Source organism: Cucurbitaria berberidis (assembly GCF_010015615.1).
Source record: "Cucurbitaria berberidis CBS 394.84 unplaced genomic scaffold K460scaffold_7, whole genome shotgun sequence".
Taxonomy (NCBI): Eukaryota; Fungi; Ascomycota; class Dothideomycetes; order Pleosporales; family Cucurbitariaceae; genus Cucurbitaria; species Cucurbitaria berberidis.
In genome coordinates, this window is record NW_024468941.1 from 820,042 (window position 1) to 841,733 (window position 21,692).

At 43.9% G+C, this 21,692-nt stretch overlaps 7 protein-coding genes across 7 annotated transcripts; 2 read left to right on the forward strand and 5 right to left on the reverse strand.

The window, feature by feature from the left end:
* Positions 1 to 313: 313 nt before the first annotated feature.
* K460DRAFT_410979 (uncharacterized protein) lies at positions 314 to 2,542 on the reverse strand (the record flags this gene model as incomplete). Its single annotated transcript, XM_040937442.1, has 3 exons — positions 314 to 1,160; positions 1,210 to 2,010; positions 2,064 to 2,542. The coding sequence occupies 3 exons, from the start codon at positions 2,540 to 2,542 to the stop codon at positions 314 to 316; spliced, it is 2,127 nt and encodes a 708-aa protein (XP_040782951.1).
* Positions 2,543 to 4,112: 1,570 nt separating this feature from the next.
* Positions 4,113 to 4,557, forward strand: K460DRAFT_381198 (uncharacterized protein; the record flags this gene model as incomplete). The annotated part of the gene is made up of 3 exons (XM_040935327.1): positions 4,113 to 4,139; positions 4,182 to 4,428; positions 4,481 to 4,557. 3 exons carry the CDS (start codon positions 4,113 to 4,115, stop codon positions 4,555 to 4,557), a joined length of 351 nt encoding a protein of 116 aa, XP_040782952.1.
* Positions 4,147 to 5,731, reverse strand: K460DRAFT_348775 (kinase-like protein). Its single transcript, XM_040931401.1, has 2 exons — positions 5,473 to 5,731; positions 4,147 to 5,427 (listed from the first exon to the last, which is right to left on the reverse strand). Exons 1-2 carry the CDS (start codon positions 5,517 to 5,519, stop codon positions 4,602 to 4,604), a joined length of 873 nt encoding a protein of 290 aa, XP_040782953.1. The 5' UTR covers positions 5,520 to 5,731; the 3' UTR covers positions 4,147 to 4,601.
* A 516-nt stretch (positions 5,732 to 6,247) lies between these two features.
* On the reverse strand, positions 6,248 to 7,176 carry K460DRAFT_322985 (uncharacterized protein). The gene is made up of 2 exons (XM_040930529.1): positions 6,356 to 7,176; positions 6,248 to 6,296 (listed from the first exon to the last, which is right to left on the reverse strand). Exon 1 carries the CDS (start codon positions 7,056 to 7,058, stop codon positions 6,747 to 6,749), a length of 312 nt encoding a protein of 103 aa, XP_040782954.1. The 5' UTR covers positions 7,059 to 7,176; the 3' UTR covers positions 6,248 to 6,296; positions 6,356 to 6,746.
* A 517-nt stretch (positions 7,177 to 7,693) lies between these two features.
* Positions 7,694 to 8,697, reverse strand: K460DRAFT_389935 (uncharacterized protein; the record flags this gene model as incomplete). The annotated part of the gene is made up of 2 exons (XM_040935757.1): positions 8,342 to 8,697; positions 7,694 to 8,289 (listed from the first exon to the last, which is right to left on the reverse strand). Exons 1-2 carry the CDS (start codon positions 8,580 to 8,582, stop codon positions 7,694 to 7,696), a joined length of 837 nt encoding a protein of 278 aa, XP_040782955.1. The 5' UTR covers positions 8,583 to 8,697.
* Positions 8,698 to 9,270: 573 nt separating this feature from the next.
* K460DRAFT_360077 (uncharacterized protein) lies at positions 9,271 to 10,465 on the forward strand (the record flags this gene model as incomplete). Its single annotated transcript, XM_040932247.1, has 3 exons — positions 9,271 to 9,284; positions 9,341 to 9,498; positions 9,555 to 10,465. The coding sequence occupies 3 exons, from the start codon at positions 9,271 to 9,273 to the stop codon at positions 10,463 to 10,465; spliced, it is 1,083 nt and encodes a 360-aa protein (XP_040782956.1).
* Positions 10,466 to 11,379: 914 nt separating this feature from the next.
* Positions 11,380 to 15,917, reverse strand: K460DRAFT_207512 (uncharacterized protein). Its single transcript, XM_040927237.1, has 3 exons — positions 15,588 to 15,917; positions 11,467 to 15,459; positions 11,380 to 11,419 (listed from the first exon to the last, which is right to left on the reverse strand). The coding sequence occupies exons 1-2, from the start codon at positions 15,604 to 15,606 to the stop codon at positions 11,489 to 11,491; spliced, it is 3,990 nt and encodes a 1,329-aa protein (XP_040782957.1). The 5' UTR covers positions 15,607 to 15,917; the 3' UTR covers positions 11,380 to 11,419; positions 11,467 to 11,488.
* Between the last annotated feature and the right edge of the window lie 5,775 nt (positions 15,918 to 21,692).

Here is a 21,692-nt window from a genome sequence, read left to right on the forward strand (position 1 = left end):
AAGTTAAAAGCTTTCCATCACTTGAATTTCGTTCCTGCCGCATATCGACTATGTGAAGTTTGGCAGGCTTCGGCATCGCTTCATACTCCCTATATAACGTTTCTAGTCTTATGCCGTAGTTTTCAACTTTGGAGACGTGTTCGTGAAAGACGTCTCGAGACTCGTCATCGCCCGATAGAATGGTTGGGAAATACCTGCATCTCTGCTGATGCCGAGTGCCTATGTTAGGTGAAGCATGGATGAGATGTTCAGTTCAGCTATACACATTCCAATGCGAGTTATACGTTGTAGTAGAAAGATAAAGCGCTCGCTCTCACGCGTAGAAGCGCCCGGGAACAGGGCTCTCAACCTCCGCACTCGAGAGCCCACAGTGACCCATTTCATAGCCCGCTCTTTCTTTCTCTGCATTCGTTACACCCCACTTCAACCGCTTCCCCCACGGCGCACGTTCGCCAGCATCTGTATGACAGGAAGCGGCAATCGCGACACTGCACGATCCAACGACTGGCATTGGGCTCAACTTCTTCCTACCCAATACGACAAGCGAAAGTGCAAGTGCACAAGCAGTAATGAGCGAGACGAGGATGCCCAGCGGAGAGTATGCACAGGTCATGAAATCGTAGCCGCAGAATGCTGCGTTTACTTTTGTGCCATCCGAGAGCGAGTGCGTGGCCCAGTGGAAGCAGGACCCGCTGTTGCTGTGCTGACCATACATGTTCTGCAGCTCCACCGACACGACGAAGATGCTTTGCGAGGCCAGCCAGTGCAGCAGTATTGAGACGCAGAGCAAAGGTACCGCGTAGCGATACGGGAGTTGGAGGAAATACTTGCTACGCTGCTCGCCGACGCGGCTGGCGGATACGCGGAGGCTTTTGTGGCGTATGAAGAAGTCGGACCATTCGTGCGCTAGGAGCATAGATGTGATGGTCGCGTTGTAGGAAAAGTAGATGAGCGAGATGATGACTTGGGGGCTGTTGGCTAGGGACACGTTTGCGAAAATGCCTGACACGCCTTCTGAGCTCGTTCCGCTCTGTATTATTGTCCGCGAGTCGAGGGAGCCGAGACTGATTCTAAGCACGCTGCGGATGTCTTTCGTGCCCTCAATAGAAGCGTAGCCCCAGCCAAAGAGAGCGGCGAGCACTACGGCGCCTGTGGTTAAGCTAGAAACATGTTAACTACAGGTATTTCTGGGATTGGCAGCTTACTTACGCAATGCAACATGTAATGAGCTTGCCACGTTTGACGGAAGTGAACCAACGGTGTGAGATACCGGTGTATGTCCTCGCTGGCTGGCTCTCGTTCCAGAAGTGTTTAGACTGATGGATCTCCTTCTGAGACACAAGACACATAGCGGCAGTTGCGGTATCGGGTTCGTGAAGGAAGGAAGACGCAGCGTCTCCAATGGTAAGCATCGGATTGTCGTTGAGTGCAAAGATACTCGTCAAGATTGTGACCAGTTTCAAAAGGTTGAAAATAATAACGGTGACAGCCAGATGGATACTAAAGTTTAGCTTGCACTGCTGCGTGACTGGCTCACTCAAGCATTTGGCAATTGGGGTCCCCATAGGTTTCCAGTCCGACGCATTGGCTTGCAGTCGCGGCAACCAGACATGTGAATCCTGTGCGAAGCAAGAACTCCGTGCTTCGCCTCGGAATTGCGAATATATCCACTCCGTTGACATCTCAGTGGCACAGTTACCACTGCGCGAGATCTTTGGGTAGTCAAATTGAACCTCTCTGACTTCAGCCCCATCCTCTGGAATCAGGAATACATTTCCTCGGTCTGACTGAAATGGCGCGCTGTAAGCGTTGATGCATGCTAGGGGGTCGAGTTCCTCTAGGCGTCTTTCTTTGATGGCGGTAGAGTACAATTCCGCGGATGTGTACTGAAATGACACCAAGCGCTTCGGGACATATGAACCGTCCTCGATAGCTGCCTTAGTTGTTGCGTTGAACTGGAAGACGCCATACGTCTGAGCCGTTATAGATGCGAAGACGACCGAGTTGTAGCTCTCACAAGTCAGCAAGACTACTTCTCGGCCATTCTGGAACTCGATGCTTACCAGAGATGTAGTGGAAATGACGAGAGCGCCAAAATCCACCAACACATCTTCTTCCGGGAACTGAACGCGGAAGAGGTGATGTTATGAAGGCTCGGAACGCCGATATCAAGGAACTTTCGTTTGCTATGCGCGGCGTCTACTTCGGGTCGCGAGGGGGCAGACAGACATTGCATGCAGTAGTTGCTGGCACCAAGGAGTAGGGAGCTTAGAATGTTGATAAGTAAATGGATCCCGATATTAGCTTTCCGGGTCCTGCTGCAAGAGGCTTCGTACAGCACGCCTTTTCCATTATTCGTCCCTCTGGTAGCGACAGCCGATATCAGGAAGATACTGTTGATGAGAAGGACGACGGAGGTCAAGCCGACGAATAGGAATAGTGCCAATCTCCATTTTGGTCGTTCCCTTCGCACTCTCGATGTTTCAATGTCGCGTATTAAGAAGGGTTCCAAATGTACCTCGGCCTGGTTTTTGGAATCCATAGTTTGGCACGCGCGACGAGGATCGCATTACTTCGTCAAAGGGTGGGGAGCACATGTTGCATTCTTTATGCGACCCAACGACGTCCTGAAGTAAGTGTGGTGGCTGTGACTCCCATGATTGAAAAGATGGGGCACCGCCTGGCAAGGCTGTGTAGGCGTGCATGAACACGACGATGCAGTTGGTCGTCGTATCACACCAGTCGCGGTTCGCTTAATATCTCCGTTCACGATAGAAGCCAAGCCGTACTAAGACAGACGTGCCTTCCCAACTAAGCACCGCTCTGATCCTAATCTGTACATGCCAGCAATCAGGGACTTTTCGCTGTCCTTGTAGTCAACTAGCCCTCTTCATGAGATAACACCTTATACTACGTAGGATATTGCTAAAGGTGAGCCGTTCTTTGATAATCTTCAGACTAAAATTCGCGAAGAAGAGGTACAGTTAGTCCTTCCTGCACCATCCTTCGCTAGACTTCCGTGGTATGTTTTGCAGGCAAAACTTTCCTGTCAGCATTTCCCGTATCCGGAACTAGAAATCTAGATATAATCTGCCTTAAACTCTTATCTTACAAGCTTACTTTCGCTCAAACTCCAGACTCCAAGACCGGCAGCCTTCCGATGCGACTGTTCCTGATCGTAACTTGTTGAGAGTATGTTTTGCCCGGCTTGGACAAGATGACCCTTGTTTATAGAGAGGAAGTTTAGGGCAATTAGAAGAGTCGAAGAGAAGGCTTGTAGAAGAGTTAGATCGAATCCGACCTTTAATTTAGGGTTAGCGAGCAGCTTGCTCACCCTCATTGTACAAATCGAGGGTAGTATCAGTTGATGGATACTTGAAGCTGGTGCCTTCTTTAGATGGATGCTTGAGGAGAAGGGGCGTAAAGCTTGATCAGTCAGCTGTCTCCAACGATGGTAACTCAAACGGCTCGCGGCTCGCGGACGGCAGCCGAACCAAGGCCATATAAGAGCGAAGGTCATTCAATACAATGAGAGCTTGCGGCGCTTCGACAGGAATGAGGTGTGGAGGGTGTTGGCTTGTGATGCTTGAGGTCAGCAACACTGCGCACGTCTCGGGGAACTAACTGTACTGTGTATGGCATGCCCCGTAATGAACGGGCCGTTGCCGCGCTTGCCCAAGCCTGTAAGCGCTGCCACCCACGCCAGGGTGCGATGCTCGTCTGAGCTTGGTTGGGTGAAAGGACATGCTGAAACGCCATAGCAGTCTATTCAATGGATCCGAAACCAAGTGCGCGTTTACAAAGGAGCAGCGCTTATTGCACCAAGTTGCTTGCAGTCATCGACACCAAAAATAGCTTCTGATCAAGATATAAAAAGGATTCCCTTCTCTGTTTAACAATGCGAATACAAGCATCAACCTACTCACCCAACTTATAGTTTACTGGAAAACTCCATCCTTTAACTGTATCGTCTATTTACTCAGACTCTCCTCTCCTCTTTAACGCTCCCCTTTAGCGTCGGGCATTATACTCCAATCCATTCAATTAACCGTTGCGTGCAAGTAAGTCGTCGTTCATTACCTTTTAGGAGGTGTACGTTAAATCTTATAGGAATGGCTACATATACGCTCTCTATTGTAGTGTATGGGGAAGGCGACGATCCTAACAACCGGTCCCATTAGTCGATTGTGTTCCACGGTGCCGGGGCAGACAGAGGCAATCTTTTACAGGTCTCGCTCCTAGACCGTGACCGTCTGTGGTACCAATTCGATCGGCGCGATGGCGTTACCATCCTGAGTCCAAATTCCGAGGGCTATTTTCAGGTCGCTACTATTCCCGCCAGTCAATATGCGCGAGCTCATTCTATCATAAGCGAGGAGCCACCCCCGAGGAACGGTAGAGACCGGTGTCAAGATTGGACGATGAACTGTGATTGCTCTTGAAGCCGAGGAATTGGTTCCTCCAGAGACTTCTGCATGAGTTGATGGACTTGTGGGGAAATCGGCAACGGAACTGGCACAGGCATTAGGGGGTAGATGGGTTGCTAATAGGAGATAGTAGGAGCTGTGCCCCTTGCGAAAAAGCTTACTACCCAGAGTTGTTCACATTCCGCTGTACACTACAAGTTCCTTGTCAACTTGCTCCAAAATTGAATATGTAATCATGTCGATTTCCCCCGCGAAAACAGACTCAAGAGCTGCTTTCCATTCCGGGTTTCTTGCTCTTGATCGTGCTTCGTAATATTCCCTATCCATAATGCTGTATCCTGAAGAACCCCAATCGAGAATACCAGTGATTTTTCCATTTTTGACTAAGATGTTGTCACGGTGAAGGTCACCATGCGTGAAAACAATAACGGAGTCATTGAGGGTTTCGATCTTGTCTAGCAAAGCTTCGTCTCTTGCGTCAGAGGTCTCAGGCGGCCTTGACATCTGCAGGGCGCGCTTGATCCCGGCATTGTATTCACTCCGGGTTTTGTACGGTCCATATTCGACATTAGATTCCTTACGCATTGGAAAATGCTTAAAGAAGATGTCTTGACAGGGTTGGTGACCTAGAGCACCGTAATAATCGCCACGAAGTGTTCTCCATTCTTGAATGTAACCTCGTAGGTCTTGCATTAGGCAAGCTCGGGCTTCTGGTGTTAGGGCTGGCCATACATCTGCCAAGGGCTGTCCCTCTAATTGCGACATCAATATGTACCCAGAGTCTCCTCGTTCGCTAACACGGTCGACCCTAGCGACTGGTACGGACGTTTGTGAGGTCAAGAGACGCATCGCTTCCGCTTCCGAGCGTGTGATACCATAACCAATCTTTAGGATTTGTTTCGTATCGGGGAGGAATATGATTCTAGGGCCAATCTTGTTCGGGAACTTGTCTACCGCGTTATCGGGCAGCGTTATCTCATCTGCGAAACGACGAATGGGACTAACATAATGTTAGGTTAGATAGAATATAGGCTTCGGGTCGTACTTGTATGGAAGATAGTGCTCTGGTGGTTCCATATCTTGTGTCTTCATGGCTGTGGTTACGAAGACTTGTTTGGGAGAGACGACGGTTCTAAGAGGCTTGTGCGTTGATGACGTAACATTATGAGGTGAAGAAGTTCGAATAACCTTGGTGGGTTCGACGGAAGCGATGTTTGAGAAGCAGCATCGCCCACCGACTCGAACCAATACATGCTAGGCTATTTCGGTAGCCACAACGTCGTCTTTACATGTCTGCACCAAATGGACATCGTTGCTACTAGTTCAGCGCAGCGCAAGCCATATCCAAGTTTACGTCGATCGGCTTCTGGCTGATGGTCAGCCAGCCAGTCAAGTATAACAGTGGAGTATGCAGTACGACTTTGGCAAAACAGGAGAAGGCGGATGGACGATGCGGACAGGGTCGCTGAACGCACCACCAAATACAATGCTCCCAGTGGCGTGTACGAAGGCTATCCTGACACTTATTGCAGTCTTGAAAGCATGTGTGAGCTCGTAAGGAGTGTGGGATGGATTGATGCCAGCGAAGATGCCGCCAAATGAAATGATGCCTAAGAAGGCGATGGAGTAGTAGATCTAATTACTCCAGTTGTGTCGAAGCTTATACTGACAGTAATGAGACACGGGTAGTTATTGGAGCTCCATTGGTAAGATCGGTTGTTGGAAGGTAGAGACGTACATCATTGAACGAAAGCATGCAAACACAATCTCCCTTCTTCAGTCCTATTGACTTGAAGCCAACCTTCTCGTGGTGGTTCTTGCTTGGCGTGAAGAGATAGTTCGGCAAGGTTCGGCAGCGTCGATATAGATCTACACTATGAGCACTATACCAGTTGCTAGGCTATGTAACCACCCGTCAGATTTCTCACCGGCGAATTTTCATCATAGGTCTGCTGATCAAACATCCATGATAAGAGATCATCATTCGGAATATTAATATGGTCTTTGGCCAAGAACGGCATCATGATGATGCGTGGCTAAAAGAGCTAGAAACGGATGGTCCGGATCTTGGATCAATTGTGGTGTGCAGAAAGAGGAGTACGTCGTGACTCGTATTAACATAATGAGTCGAATGTAAATAGTCATGATCATGCATTTTGTCTACAGAACGACCGGATATGTTGTAGAGTTGCCTCGGGAGGATGAGCAAGTGCGGGGCAGTCGGAATCCAAAGCTTCGCATGCAAGCGACCCCTCATCTCGTCTTCACTCCAACTCTCCACTGTCTGTACCGACCGCATCATCTTCATCCTGATCCAGCTTAACCCCTTCCAATAACTCCACCGTGTACCAGCACAGGCTTAACATTGCTGAACTTGGCTACGTCATCCATCACCTCCTTGGTGTTGGGATCCTGAATCGCGGCTCCGAAGCCTTCATGGGTCTCGAAATCGATGGTTGCGATAAATGTATATGGTCCGTCAGCATTCAGCTCTGTGACGGCATAAGACTTCATGCCATGCTTTCCCCAGTACTTCTGGACGAGCGGTATGTGTGTGTTGAGGTAGTATTCTTTGTTGAAGGTGGAGCCCTCTTCGCGGGGGTAAGCGACGAAAACCTGAGCGCCTGACATTTTGAAGATCGGAGACGATGTGATGAAGAGGTGTCGGGAGTTGTGAGTGTTGATTTCGATAAGTTTCGAGGATGAATTGACTTGATAGATGTAAGACAGTGAGCTCGGGTGTTGAAATTGTTAGTCCCTGACCGCCACTTAAGTAGTTCTACTGTCGGGCCCTCTAACAGTAGTACATAGTGACCCACTCCGATGATTCCAACCACGGCCCTCTCTAGCCTACTTCCGGATTTCCCGCCGGCGTTAGACAGCATTACCAAGAAATCCACATTACGAGGATTAATCGGACACTTTGCCTTGAACTGATCTCAGCTCTAGGAAGGTTTACAAATGCCTGCATTGATAACATATGGCCACTCACGCGAAACTACATTGGAGGGCGTAACATAGTTCGAGGAATATAGAGTCAAGATCCGGATCCCCGGAAGGAGATTGGGACGGTCGATGCAGCCTTCGTGATCTCGTTATCCCAGGCAAAAACAGACTTGGTTGCGTAGATATACAGTTACTGGATACATGAGGTATTTGCTGATTTTGACAGACTAGAAGCGTTCCGATGTCCAGACACACCGTGACCTAAGATTGAAACAGCATATATGCTCCCTAGCTACCAATTTGCTTACCAGCCACCGCTATCAAGACCTCAAGGAATCCACGGCATGTTCCCCCAGAGGACTTCCACTGATCATGCTCTCCTTGACCACTACTGTCGCTTGACTGCCAGGTTTCATGGTACCTTCAGGATAGCCCAGGAGCGGAGCCGGAACGTCCTTTCTAAGGCCTGCAATCCTCACGTCACCCCATGTTTTGCCCTTGCTTCCGGAGGGACTCTTGGCCTTGGCCCATATGTACGCCATCTTACTCATACCCTCCAACCGCAACCCCACAACAGTATGGGATTCTTGTGCTATCGTAGCTAACGGTGGACTCGGTGATGAGATGGTCCTGTCCTCTGATTCCACCAGCTTTACTACGATGCTGGTTCGTTGTGCGATACACGCTTCTCGTATTACAAGACCAGTGCCCGAGCTTGCGAACTTTTCCGGCAATGTGCTTCTTATTATGCACCCGTCTTCTTCGTGCGTGCAGTCTGTAAGTCGGAAGCGCAGTCTAGGATCGAGGCCTACGGTCGCACCTGGAAGCCGCGTCCCGTCGATCGTACACGATAGCCCAGATTCAAAGAAGAGCTGCAGTGTCGGGAAGAACGTGTTCATCGTCCAATAGATGATCTCTAACTCGTTGTCAGTTCAAGCAAAATCTCTCCATCGCCCCAGGGGACGCACTCTCGTTTGCCAGCAAGCCTGCTAACACCGTCTCCCCGAACTCGGCCGTCCGCGATTGATCAAGCTCTTTAGACACGAATTGGCTTTGGTGTTCCGTTACTACCGTCGTCGCGTTTGTTCCTCTCGCGTTATCGTCCTCGTTCAAACTTTCGCTGAGCTGGTCGTTGGTACCTAAATGCGTGTAACCCCGTCGCCGGATTTCCTTGTGTAGTTCCTTTATTTGGCATGAGTAGTAGTCCATGCGACTGGCGCGCTCAAAACCAGAATGGAAATGTGAGATCTAGCCCTCCCAGTAAATATTCCAGTGGCAGATACGACAGTAGGAGCGAGTGCTGTCGGGTCGGGCAAAGCTTGTAGCTGATTTCGGGATACTTGAGTAGTTTACTGGGTATGGGAGGTGAAAAGAGAGTGACATGGCCTTCGATCGCGTTGTTCGTTTGCATGCGCTTCGACGAACTTATATCTGGCAAGAGCGCCCGTGCAGCAGCCCAATGAGAGAAATTGTATCTTTGACAATAGTACTCTCGGAGGGTGCTCCATGCACTCTCATATTGAACTTTTTCAGAAGCGCAAGAAGGTGAATGAGCTGTTTCTCGTATCAGCAAAGCTTCCCTCGAGGAGTCCCCGCGAGGTTCACCTTCTTTCACTGCCTAGCCATCAGTACGAATACCATCAAGATTGCGGCCTTATGTGGTAGAGGTAGTACCTAAGAGCAAGAGGACAAGCATATCGTAACACCGCGTCTCCAAGCTTCTGTCTCCTACGCGTTGAAGTGAAACCATCATACAACATTCAGCTAGGTTCCTCTTTCACGTTCATCGATACTTGGCGTAGAACCCTTTGCATATTTAATCCACCCGCCGCAACTGGACCTCAACTTCTGCCGCATTCGCCCAACTCTCAAAGCCGACCTTGTCACGTCTTGCAACATGGCGCCGACCACGTAAGTACCTGTTCACATCGCTTAGCTCCAAATTACAAACTCACAATACGCATTAGTCGGTCCAGCACGAAACGCTCCGCCAGCGATACAGCAAATTCCAACCCATCCGATAACAAAGGAGGAGGCCAGGCTAAGAAGGCTCGAAGTGTCCCTGCTTCCGTTGCAGCAGGCAAGGTCACCAACACGCGTTGCCGTCTCCTTGAGTTACCTGCAGGTACAATCTCCTCGTTTATCGCGCGCTATGTTCTAAATGCTCACATCATATCACAGAGATCCGCAATCGTATCTACAACTTCGCTGAAAAGGATTACGGTGTCGAAGATTTTGCGCCACTTCTCCGCCCTCTTAAACCAGTCGCGCCGCGTAACGCTTGGTTCCGCAGTTTCATCGGTCTCGCGCAGACATGTAAGCAACTTCGTGCCGAGTATCGTCCGCTCTTCCTTCGCGCCCTCCAAGTCCGTATTCGTCTTGGGCAACTGGACGACTTCTTCGCCACATTCTACCCCAACACTCCTGAAGACTATCAGCATGCACCCACACGGTTCCAGATCTCTTGGAATGTTGGCAAGGACGGCAAGTCGGGGGTGATGTACGATATCACGCGCCTACTCCAGCTGCAAGCGTTCAGCTCGACGTTCAACGTGGACTTTGTTCCTCATCAGGTTGCGCAAGGACTTTGGCCTGGAAACAGAATTTCCCGAGCACACGTATACGACTCCGACGAAGACGTGTTCCTTAACGAGACCGAGGAATGTACCTGTGACATGTATCACGATTTCGACCTGAGGGACTGGATGATCACCATGGACGACGAGGTACACGCCCACGTCCACCATCTTCAAGAGTTCATCCTCAACAACAACGAGGCATGGCTCAAGGATCTTCGTCAGCACAAAATGAGTATTCAATGCTTCTTCAACGACGATACTTACCAGTGGACAATCGACATCAGCCTCAACGGACCCATCGAGGAAGTAATGCTTGATGGAGTGGTTGCACCTTCGCACGTCTGGAGATACCTCAAAGTGCGCGGCATGTTACAGAACTCTCGACTTGGCGAGAAGCTTGACATGGACTTCATTGTCAAGTACGAGGAGGCGTTGACTGTCAGGATGGGCGATTCGCGTGAGGTCACTACCTCAGTGATGAAAAAGGTTCACATTAGGTCGACTAAGAAGTAAGGTTACATGTAAATCTATTTGCGCGACCATGGTCGATCTATAGGCAGGCAGTTTATTGATTCCGTCCATAGTGTGGTGGAAAATGCAGGGATGGATTGGCTGAGGGAGGCGCCTAGATGGGGAAGGACAACTCATCAGCCACCTAAAACTACATCTAGCGCATGGGCTTTTGGACATGCAATGACGCTCTACTATAATAGTCTAAGCCAGCCCCATAATTCAAGAACTGCCCTTCCCAGCTTCTCAAACCTTACCTGTTCTTTCCACATCTTGAACGACCACCTGAAGAGAGAGTAAAAAGTTGTAAAGCTCAGAGAGCTCTCTGCAAATCGTAAAAGCGGTGTTACAATACAATAAACGGTACGGTACCGCGACGCAAAAATCTAGTCGCAGAACTATGGCACTAATTCCAGCCATGTAACAGTGATGCTGCTGCTTATAGCAGCAGAATAAAAAGCCAACAATCGCCACCTCAAGTGATCTAAACATCCCCGTGCTCTTTAGCAAAAGGCATTTAACGACATGTGCATCAAATACACTGCCACAGGGAAATGAATCAATAGTAGAACAGGGTACTTTTGACTACATTTTCTGGGTCACGAGCATAGTTTAATTTCTTTTGAGTTACATATACACACATGCGTACAAGTAACAGACAAATGATCCCCAATAAATGCTTTCTTTGATATACTACTACAATGCCAATGCCAATGCAAAGCAATGCAAGATGCGATCCAACCCAACCCTACCCAATCCGACCCAACCCCAATCCAATGCATCTATTTCTTCAATGCAAGTTATGCAGAATATACAAGTGGCCAACTGTGATTGGAAAGTAACAATGTACAGGTGAGAAATGCAATGTCTTTTCCATGCTGCGTAAATATATCCTGTTCCAAGCTAACTATCCAAACAGGCCCATGATGCTTCCCAGGACTATGCTGTTCATCGTGTCTTCATAATCAGTCTATATTGCTCTCGATTTCTTGCTCATGCTATACGTTTTACTGCCTATGTGCATCCTTATCTTCGATACGGTCCCTGTTGTTGAGCGTATCTGGCCGCAGCCTGCGCTTGGTCAAACGAGGCTCCATAAGCCTGTGTAGCCGGCTGTTGTTGTTGCTGCTGCTGCTGCGGGAAATACTGTCCCTGCGGCGTTTGAGGCGTCGGTGTTCCCCATGCTCCCGGTATATGCATATGTGGCGTTGCTGTTTGCTGAGGAAAGTACTGCGGCTGTTGGTACATCTGCGGCATCTGGTTTGGTGTCGAGTACGCCATGCCAGGCATTCCTTGTGGCGTTCCGGGTCCTGTCGACATTCCCATAACGCTTGGAGGACCCATCATACTTGGAGATCGAGTCCCGCTCGGGGTTCCCATCATACTTGGCGCGTATGAGCTCTGTGCCATGGCCATGTGCTGATGTACTTGCTGCTGTTGCATTTGCTGCTGTTGCATCTCCAACATTTGTCTCTGGCGCTGCTGGGCTTCCATCATCTGTCGTTGCTGTACCTGAAGAGTTCGCCTGTCTATTTCGGCTTGCATGGCTGATGAGTGGCCTTGACGAGTTGCCTTGGCTGCGGCTTTCTCCTTCTCGCGGTAATTGATGTACCCAGTCAAACCCTGTGGATGTGGTTTTTGCAGTTTCTTGTTGTTCTGCGATAGGTCAACGAGGGGTGTGTTCGTCATGCGCGCTACCTGCTCCTGCTCGCGGGCTGATAAAGCCGTAGGTTTCATATCGAGCAGCACATCAGCGCCTCGGGAAAGTGGTCGGCTAAGCGGTCGACTTGGCGGTCGAGCAGGCCCAACCGAGCCGTCTGGACTGCGCTGTAGCTGGCTCCAGTCTCCAGAGTTTGCGCGGCCAAACGGTGGAGGGGTCTTGGACTTGGTCCTTGTGTGACCATACATCATCGACTGCGGCTGCTGAGATGCACGATGCATCACCCACTCCTCGGGATCGAGCTTCTGCCTATCTGCCTGCTGCGGTGAGGCCATTCCAGGCTGCCATGGGACACTTCGTGAATCCGAGATCTGTGGAGAATTTGAGCCACTCCGCATGTGCAATGCTCCATTCGGGGTAGTCCTTCCTGAGATGTACGATTGCCGGTACTGATCAGTCGGAGTTGTTGCAAGGTTTTCTCTAGATTTCGAGAAGCCGTCATCGTGCAGCATTTGGGTCATGGTCCCGCTTGTTCCTGGACGCTTGTCATTGAAACCCAAGGCGTACGTCGGTCCAAAGTCAATGGTAGGCACGTTGGCCGATGCTTCAGCCCCATCCGCTATTGTTACTGACCCATCCGGCCCCCTATCAAACTTGGACTTGTAATTGGGATCGCCAATCGTTCTTAGGAAGCCACTCCGTGGGCGATCTTCGCGCCTTAGAGGGAGCCTCCGCGGCTGAATCTCCTCACTCGCTACACTTGCGTAATCTGGCGTAGAGGTAGAGGCAGCGTCATCGTCATAGCGACTACTCGACGCGCTGGGTGGTCGAAACAGCGTGCTTTGGGTGTAGTTGAGAGCATCGAGAGCGTCGGGATCGACTATGTCGTTTCGTAAACTGCCGAGACTTGAGCTTGAGGTCGAGTGGGTGTCATCGTCTTGCGAGGGTAGAGGGGACCGACCTGGTACTGGTTTACGTTGGACACCGCCGCTGTCAGGACGCGGGCGATACGCGAGTTCATGACTCGGTGATGCCTGCGGCAGCTCACCATGTTCTGGAACAGATGGAGCTATCGGCTGGTAGCCCGCAGGCGACTGCACATACTCAGAGTGCTCGACGTAGGGCGATGCAGGAATGGTGGACAAACGATTACCAGATTGGTGGTTCGTTGGAGGCGGCCGTGCGTTGGCGTTCAGATACATGGATTGCCCATTTTGTCCATATGCATTGTAATCGCCACTTCGTCTATTGTGCAGGCTATCTTGGCTCCTCCATGCTGCAGCTGCACCTGCCGCAGCGATGCCAGGCGTATTCGATGCGTCTGCCATCTGTTGGAGCGTAGCGGAGTCGACGGCCGCATTGGGCCTCATCGTAGGGGTTAAAGTGGGATGAATAGGCGGTTTCTGGTTGGCGGCATGCGCAAATGTAGGGGGAAGGTCCACGATCCCCTGAGGCGGCGCCGACAGGTTAGTTGGGAGTTGCGGCAAGTTCTGCGGTTCGTGAACGGGGCTCTCATCGCTGTCGTACACTTCATGATGCTGAGCAGGTCCGTTCTGAGGCGTGCCGTTGTAGACACCATGTGCTGGAGGAGTCGGTGCACGGTCATAATCGTCTGCAGCCTGGCCTTGTGCCAAGCGGGAAGGCGTCGCCTGGTACTTGTTGTAACCGTTCACTTGCTCGGAGACCGACCGTTGGTGGCGCGGAGCTGCAAACGGACCTGCTGCAGGCGCTGTGCCTGCACGACGCGGTTCTTGTGGCTCGAAATCAGGCTGTGTAACTCTTGTTGGCGAGGGCTGGCGGGTGGACGGGCTGGAGCGGACAGAAGCACGGTCTTCGAATCTCAAGGAAGCAGGGGCAAAACCAGCTCGGCTGACCGTGTTCCTTCGGCTTGCGCGGCTGTAGACTGATTCGGTCTCGGGGCCTGCTGCCGACATACGTGTCGATGTTAGATCTTTGAGTTGTTTCCTCCACTGGCGCTCCGACCAGGTTGCACTGCCCTCGGTGTTGATCAAGCCCACGACATCCCACATCTCCAGGTATCCATACCGCCTGTCTGAGGGCATAGCAAACATTAGCCCACGGGCATCCAGCACGTCGGCAATCAGCTTCTTGGGGCGCCCATAGAGACAAAATGTATCGAAAACGGGGAAGAGGTACTGAAGCAGGATCTCGAAGCCTGATACAGCTGGCCGCGCTTCCGGCATGACAAAAACGAATCCTTCTGTCGTGCTCTCTGGCTTCGAGTGGATCGTAATCTTGCCCTCAATCTTGACCAAAGTAGACTGGTCAATCAATGGTTTCGACTGCGGATAGATGGCGTAGCAGGAGTAGGCATCCTTGACGGTCGCGATGGGCTTGGTCTTCTTGGTGACTTTCTTGGTGTCATAGAACTTGATGTCTCCCTTGAGCTGCACGGGACGCTCGTACAGATTTGATTTCTTCTGTGACTTTTGTAGTTTCGCGTATTCCTTCTGGTCTGGCGGAGAGACTACGCCCCAGCAACGGCGCCACGGAGTGCCTGCGCCAAATCGCACGCGAACCCAGTCCTCGTATGGGGCACACTGGCGATCTAGAATGATGCGGATGTTGTTTAGCGTTCTGCCCTTGCCTGCGATCAAAGCACCGGTGTAGGCCTCCTGCAGGGTGGTATGCTCGTACATGGCGAGGCGAATTCCGGCAGACCATTGGGTAAGCGCGTGGTACGAATCAAAATGGAACAGGTACTTGTTGCTTGCGGCGGTGGATACACTGAGGATGTTGTCGAGCTTCTTGCCATCCTTTAGTGTCATGGTTGGAATCATGTGGATCGCAGCGTCTGTCAGGTTGATGAAGGTTGGGAGCACCTCTGCATCACCACCAGCCGTGTCCAGCTCACTCGCGTCCCATAACGAGAGAATGGTGCCCACGAGCTGGACAAAGTACTCTTGCCATTTGCGATCTGGTGCGGGACGGCCGCGAGTGTCTGTGTCATGAAACTTGAGAAAGTAGCCCTCTTGGTACAGCTTGTTCGAGTGGCTGTTGAGGAAGGTGAAGATGCGTTGCAGCTCGGGCAGTGTGTCGTGGCTTACCTCCATGACTGGAGGCTGGTATGTCTGGATCATCGACATGGGGCGCGTCGACAGGCGGGAGTCGGAGCGGGCCTGTGTGTCCCTGGAAGCCGAGCGCTCGTGGTTGTAGTGGTTCAGGGCCGTTACCGACTGTGAGGAGGGGGCAGAGGTGGGTTCTCTGGTAGAGGGCGACGCAGGAGCAGGAGACGCTGGGCCTGGCGATGGTGTGGCCGACGGGGGGTTCTTCTGGAGGTGTGTGTTGCCGCCCCATTGCGACATGAAAGAGAGGACTGTGCAAGAGCGAACGGAGCGCAGCATTAGTACATGTTTTTGGCCAAAAAAAGTGAGACTGCTTTGTTTGAATCGAAGCGAGGGAGGAGAGACTGGGTGTCTTTGGGGGGAGGGGCGCATGATTTACCTCTCTTTGGACGACCCATGGTAGGCACGAACAATTGTCTTTGGATACAGGTGAAAGGTATGTCTCCCGTGTGAGACACAAGACACAAAGGCAAGTGGTGACGACGCGTCGTCGACGATGCTAGAGGAGCAGGCGCGCAAGCCACGGGTAACACCGGCTTGCTGTAAGGGCACGAGCAAAGGACACAAGGGCTATTTCGGTAACGAGCGACGGTGCGGCAAGGAGACGACGATGGGTGATGGAGGTGGTTTTTATTAGGGGCAGCGAAGGAGCGGCAGATGTAGTAGGGTAAGTAGGTAGGTAGGCGGTAGGTAGGTATATGGAGCCCGAGAGGTCAGGTCCGCGGTGGAGTAAGTAAGCTTGTAGAGGAAATTCCTGGGCATGCGGCAGGGATCCACAGGGTATGACGACGCCGAAAAGGGTCCTCGCGATGGCGGCGATGATCCGTTGCTCGATCACGATGGGAGATGGAAAAGCTGCAGTGTTGAAGTGCGTAGGTGTTGAGTGTCGCGGTACCTGCAGCCGTCGAGCGAAACACTACGTAGTCACCCCTAGAGAAGCGCGTGTGCTCGTACTGTCCCTACATTGTCACATTCTGAGCTTCCTCTTGCAGCAGACCGTGTCAAAGCCCCGTCGCGAGCTTACTCATTGGGACTGAGCGTCTCCAAGCGCATTGGAAAGACGAAACCGGCTTGGGGGCGCCCGCTCACGGCCAGTCGGCACGCTGCAGACGCTCTTGTCCGGCTTGGGCGATGATTTGAGAAAAGAGGCTGTGCTGCTTGGCCCTGTTTATTGGCACCTCTGCCTGTAGGAGCGGTGCGGAATGCGGCTCTGGACAATATACGGGGAACCTGGTCGCAGAGGTGTGGATGGGTCCGTCCGAGCAATCCTTGCCATGGAGCATGCAGATGCAGACTGATGCAGCACATAGCCAAGCGTTTCACGGCGGTAGTTGTAGTACTCCAATACTTATACTCTATACTCTAATCAACAACAATGGGCGAGGGCTCTGTCTATTACAGTTTTAACAGTCGCTCGCTCTACTCGTACCATGCAAGGCCCACAATGAATGACAGGCCATACGAAGCATTCCCTGCAGCGGTACCCACACGTCATGAATGTGTCCTAGCTGTTGACTACACGTGTTTGCGCAGAATAGTCGGGCGCTAGGCCATGACAGCGGACCAAGCCAGCTCAATGGCCAAGCCAGCTCAATGGCCATTTATGATTTACACTAGATGGCATTACACTAGATGGAAAGCGAGGGCAATATTTCGTACATGTACCGTACTGTACCACCCCCCAGTCAGAAAAACTCGGACAGTTTAGCGCACAGGCCTGCAATAACAATATTACTACTACTAAACTCTATCTGCGCGACGGGCTATAACTTTATTAAATTTTAAAATATTTATATAATTTTAAATGCAAATACTGCGCATTACTATTTTTAATTATTATTTAATTATATATTATAATATAGTTACAAAGTTACAATTTTTTAAAGCATACAATAATAAAAATATAGTAAAATTTATACTTACAAAAAAGCTATTTTAATAGTTTAATATTTTTAAATTAACTGTATATAATTAGCTTTATAAAAAGCAGAACTTTAAGTATATAGTATATTGCTAATATAATAAACAAGTTTATAAATTGCAAAATTAAAGTATTTTTAGTTTTAAAAAGTTTTTTTTTATTAGCAATTTGCAGCTTAACGCATTAATTAAAATATTATAAAAAAAATATTTTTAAAACTTTTTAAAATAAATATAAATAAATAATATTAGTACTTTAAAAAAAACTATTTAAAAAGTTCTAATAGTAAAAAAAAAAGCTAGTATATTTAAAGCTGCAAAGTAGAAAAAAATTACTATTTTACAGCAGCTCTAAAAAGTTAATTATATTATTAATAAGTAATTTTTGCTTATAAAAAATTTTTAAAATAAAATTTTATTTATAAATAAAGCTTATATAGCCTTTTATAACTTTTTAAATAACTAAATTTTATAAATTATTAGTAAAAAATTTAATTTAAAAAATTTTATTAATTATTTTAAAAAGTTTGCTAATGTTGTTTATTTTACTGCTTAAATTAACTACTATACGTTTTCTGGATAAGGACCCTATTAAACTATTATGCATTAATTTTATTATTAATAATTAATTAAGCTTTAGCAGCTCCTTGGCTAACTTAAACTGCTATAGCAATATATAAATTATTATAATTATAAATACTGCAAACACTAATACTGCAAATACTATAATATTATAATATTATAATACTACAATTACTATAATTACTATAATTTTATAAGGTTATAAAATAAAATACTAAAACTTAAGCTAATGCAAAATAAATTATATTTAGTAGTAAAAAATATAGTGCTAAACTTTTTTGCTATACTGCTAAATTCTGCAATATTAAATATTTTATATTCTAAACTCCCTGCGACAAGCCCTGCAATCTACTACTATTATTTTTATAATTATTTTATAATAAGCTTTATTATTTATATAGATAATAGTACTAATATACTGCGTAATATTAAGCTTATAGTACTAAGTGCTATTTATTGTACTACTGTATTGCGCGTTATAATTAATAACTATTTACTTGCTAATACGCAAGTACTTTTTTAGCTTTTTTTATTATAAAAAACTATTAATAAATAAGTTTTTATTATTTATTTTTTTTTTTTTAGCTAGCTTTTTAGCTAGCTTTTTTAGCATATGCTGCTAGTTAACAAAAAAAAACTTATTTAGTAATTTTAGCTGCCCTATATAATTTAGCAGTAAGTAAATATATTATTATTATATAGCTGTAATAATTACTTACTTTAAATATATAAGTTTTTAATATAAAACTAAAAGAGCTTTAATACTTTTTAAGCTTTTAGGCTTAATAATTAATAATAATTATTAATGCAGGCTTTTTTTTTGCATTTTATAGTTATAGCATTTAAATAGTTAAAGTTTACTTTATTAATAATTAAAAGTAGATATATAGTATTTACGCAATAGTTAGAAATATATAATTAATAAATATATAAAAATAAACTAATTTTTAGTAAGCTATAGCATAAAAATAAGCTTTATTTTTAATTACTTTTGCGTTAAATACTATTATATTAAATAATTATTGCTATTAAAAAAGTATTGTAAAATTTTATAAAATAAAAAGTAATATTTTAATTATAATGTTTTATATATTATGCGCTAAATAATTGCTACTACTAAATTGCTACTACTAAATTGCGACTATAGAACTTTTATTATATAATTTTATAATTTTTTACTTTTGCGCTTTATATTTTGTTTTTTTTTTTTACTTTTTACTTTCTTGCTTTTTATTAGAGATTTTTATTATAAAAATTTTTTAAATATACTTTATAGTATTATTCCTTTTTTTGCTAAAGAAACAATATTTTTTTAAAATAACTATTTAGTATTTTATAATATTATTATATTAAATTTATAAACTTATTATAAACTAAGTATATTATATATTTATTATTAAATTAATTTATTATAAACTGCAAATAAACAGCTTGCAATATACTATAGTATATCCTTTTTAAAGTATAGCTTAATACAGTAAACTAGTATAAATATATAGATTTTATTATATATAGTACTGTGTTATAGCTTAAGCTTTAGCCTAAGCCCTAGCATTTGCAGACTAAAGACCTCGGCAAACCTTAGTAATAAACTTCTATATAAATAGCTAGAAATCTCTATACCTTTTTAAAATATATAATACTATTATTTATACTTAAAATAGAATAATTCTAAAGCTAGTCTATAATATTTATATACTTTCTTCTTATTATTTATATTTAATAGACAGAATAAAGCTTAATAATAAAAATAATTTAAGCTTAATTAAAGCTTTTTTGCAGACTTTTAAGGAAGGATAACAAAAAAATATAATAGTAATAATAATACTATATTAATAGAATAAAAATGTATAAAATAAACTTTAAAGCTTTACTAAAATACTTAAGAGTAACTGCCTACTACAGCTAAAATTTATAAAAGTAGAATTAGTACTTGCTTTAGCACTGCTAAAACTTTAAATTAACTTTTAACTAAGTGCGCTTATTCTATTTATCGCGCTTATATTTTAGCTAAACTTTCCTATTATTTACTATAAGCTTTTTTTAATAAAAAAGCTATTTTTAAGATATAAAGTATACTTTTAGGCCTAAAAAGTTATAATTAAGTATAAATTAAGAACTAATGCAGCCTTTATAAAAAATAGAAAAAATATATTTACTTTTATATAAAGTTAACTAAAAGCAAGTATTTAAAAAAAAGTTAGCTCTTATTACAAAACTAAAAGGCAGAGAAAATAATAAGACTTAATTGCTTTTTTTTAATATTTAAACTTTTACTATAAAAATAACTATAGGAAGGAGCAGGTGCAGGCTAAACTAAAGAACTTTTAGTAAAATAATAAAAAAGTTTTTTTAGAATTCTTTATTTACTTTAAGCAGTTTTTAGCTTAAAATAATAAAGCTAAATAAAATTTTAAATAAAAATTTTATAAATTTTAATACTATTTAAACTATATATTTTAAACTATTACTTTGCACTAAAGAGTTACTTAAGTAAACTACTATATAGTAGTTATAGCTTATAAATTAATTATAGTAGATATTAAAATTATAACTATAAAAGAAAAAATCTGCTTATACTACTAGCCTATACTAAAAGTAAAGTATAATAAAGATAAAAATATTAAAATAACTTTAATTTATACTACAAAAATAGTAAAATTATAAAAATAAAAAAGCTTAATAGCTTTAAAAAGTAAATTATAATTATAGTAATTTAACTAAGTACTAAATAAAGTCTTCTAATAATAACGCAAGGCAGGACTATATATATACTATAAAAAAAATAAGTATTTTATAAAAAATTGCGTAAATATAGTATTTTTACGCGCAGTATTTATTAAAGCTATAATAGTAATATTACTACTAATTAAAAATAAAAATTAAAAAAATTAAATACTTTTAGCTAAAAATTAGATTAAAGGTAATATAAAAATACTATAGTAGAAGAGCAGGCTAAAGCAAAAAATAATATAAAAAAAATTTAAAAAATTTAATAAAAAATAAATAAACCCCTATTTTTTATACTAGTTTTTTTTAATAAAGTAAAATTTATAAATGCTTTAATTAACTTAAAGTACAAGTATTTTAGTGCTATAAGTAAAAAAATAGCAAGGCAGGTTAAAATAAATTTTATTAATATTTTGCTTTAATTTTTAAATTAAGTTATAAAAACTTTTTTAAATACAAAAATAATTTAGCTAGTTATACTAAGCTGCAATATAAATAGTTAGTAGTTTTACTTAGTAGTATATATAATTCTTAGTTTAAAGCACAATTTTATTTTTAAAAAATTATAAATAAGCTAAAAAAAAGCTATACTAAATATAGCTTAAAGTAAGCTAGTTATGCGTAGCATAAAATATATAGTAATAAAAAAAAACTATTTTTAAAAAATACTTTTAAAAATAAAAATAGTTTTAAACTTAATATACGCGGCTTTACTATAATAAAAAAAAAAAATCCTAGCAGCAGTAATAAATTTTATAAAATAATAATTTAGTACTTAACTACTATTTTTTAAAAATAGGGCCTTAACAATACCCTGCTAAAAGAAAAATTAATAAAAAATAAATTAGAATTACTAAAAGAGCTAAAAGAGTTTTAAAACTTATTTAATAATAGTAAAATAAAAAAGCTATTTTTATACTAAAAATATTTAAACTATTACATCTGCTTATAGTAAACTAAAAAAAGCAATATTCTATATTTACTATAAAAATTTTTATATAGCATACTTTAGAATTATTTACTAGAATTGCAGAAACAAATTATAAATTTAATAAATAAAAAATAAATTTAGGCTAGTTTTTTTTTAGCAAAAGTACTTATTTTTTTTATATATAAGCTTTTAGAAGAGTAGCGCTTTTATATAAATTACTAGGCCTTAAATAAAATTATAAAAGCAAATTAGTACTTTTTACTTTTTATTAAAGAAATTTTTTAAATATTATTTAATACTAAGTAGTTTATAAAAGTAAAT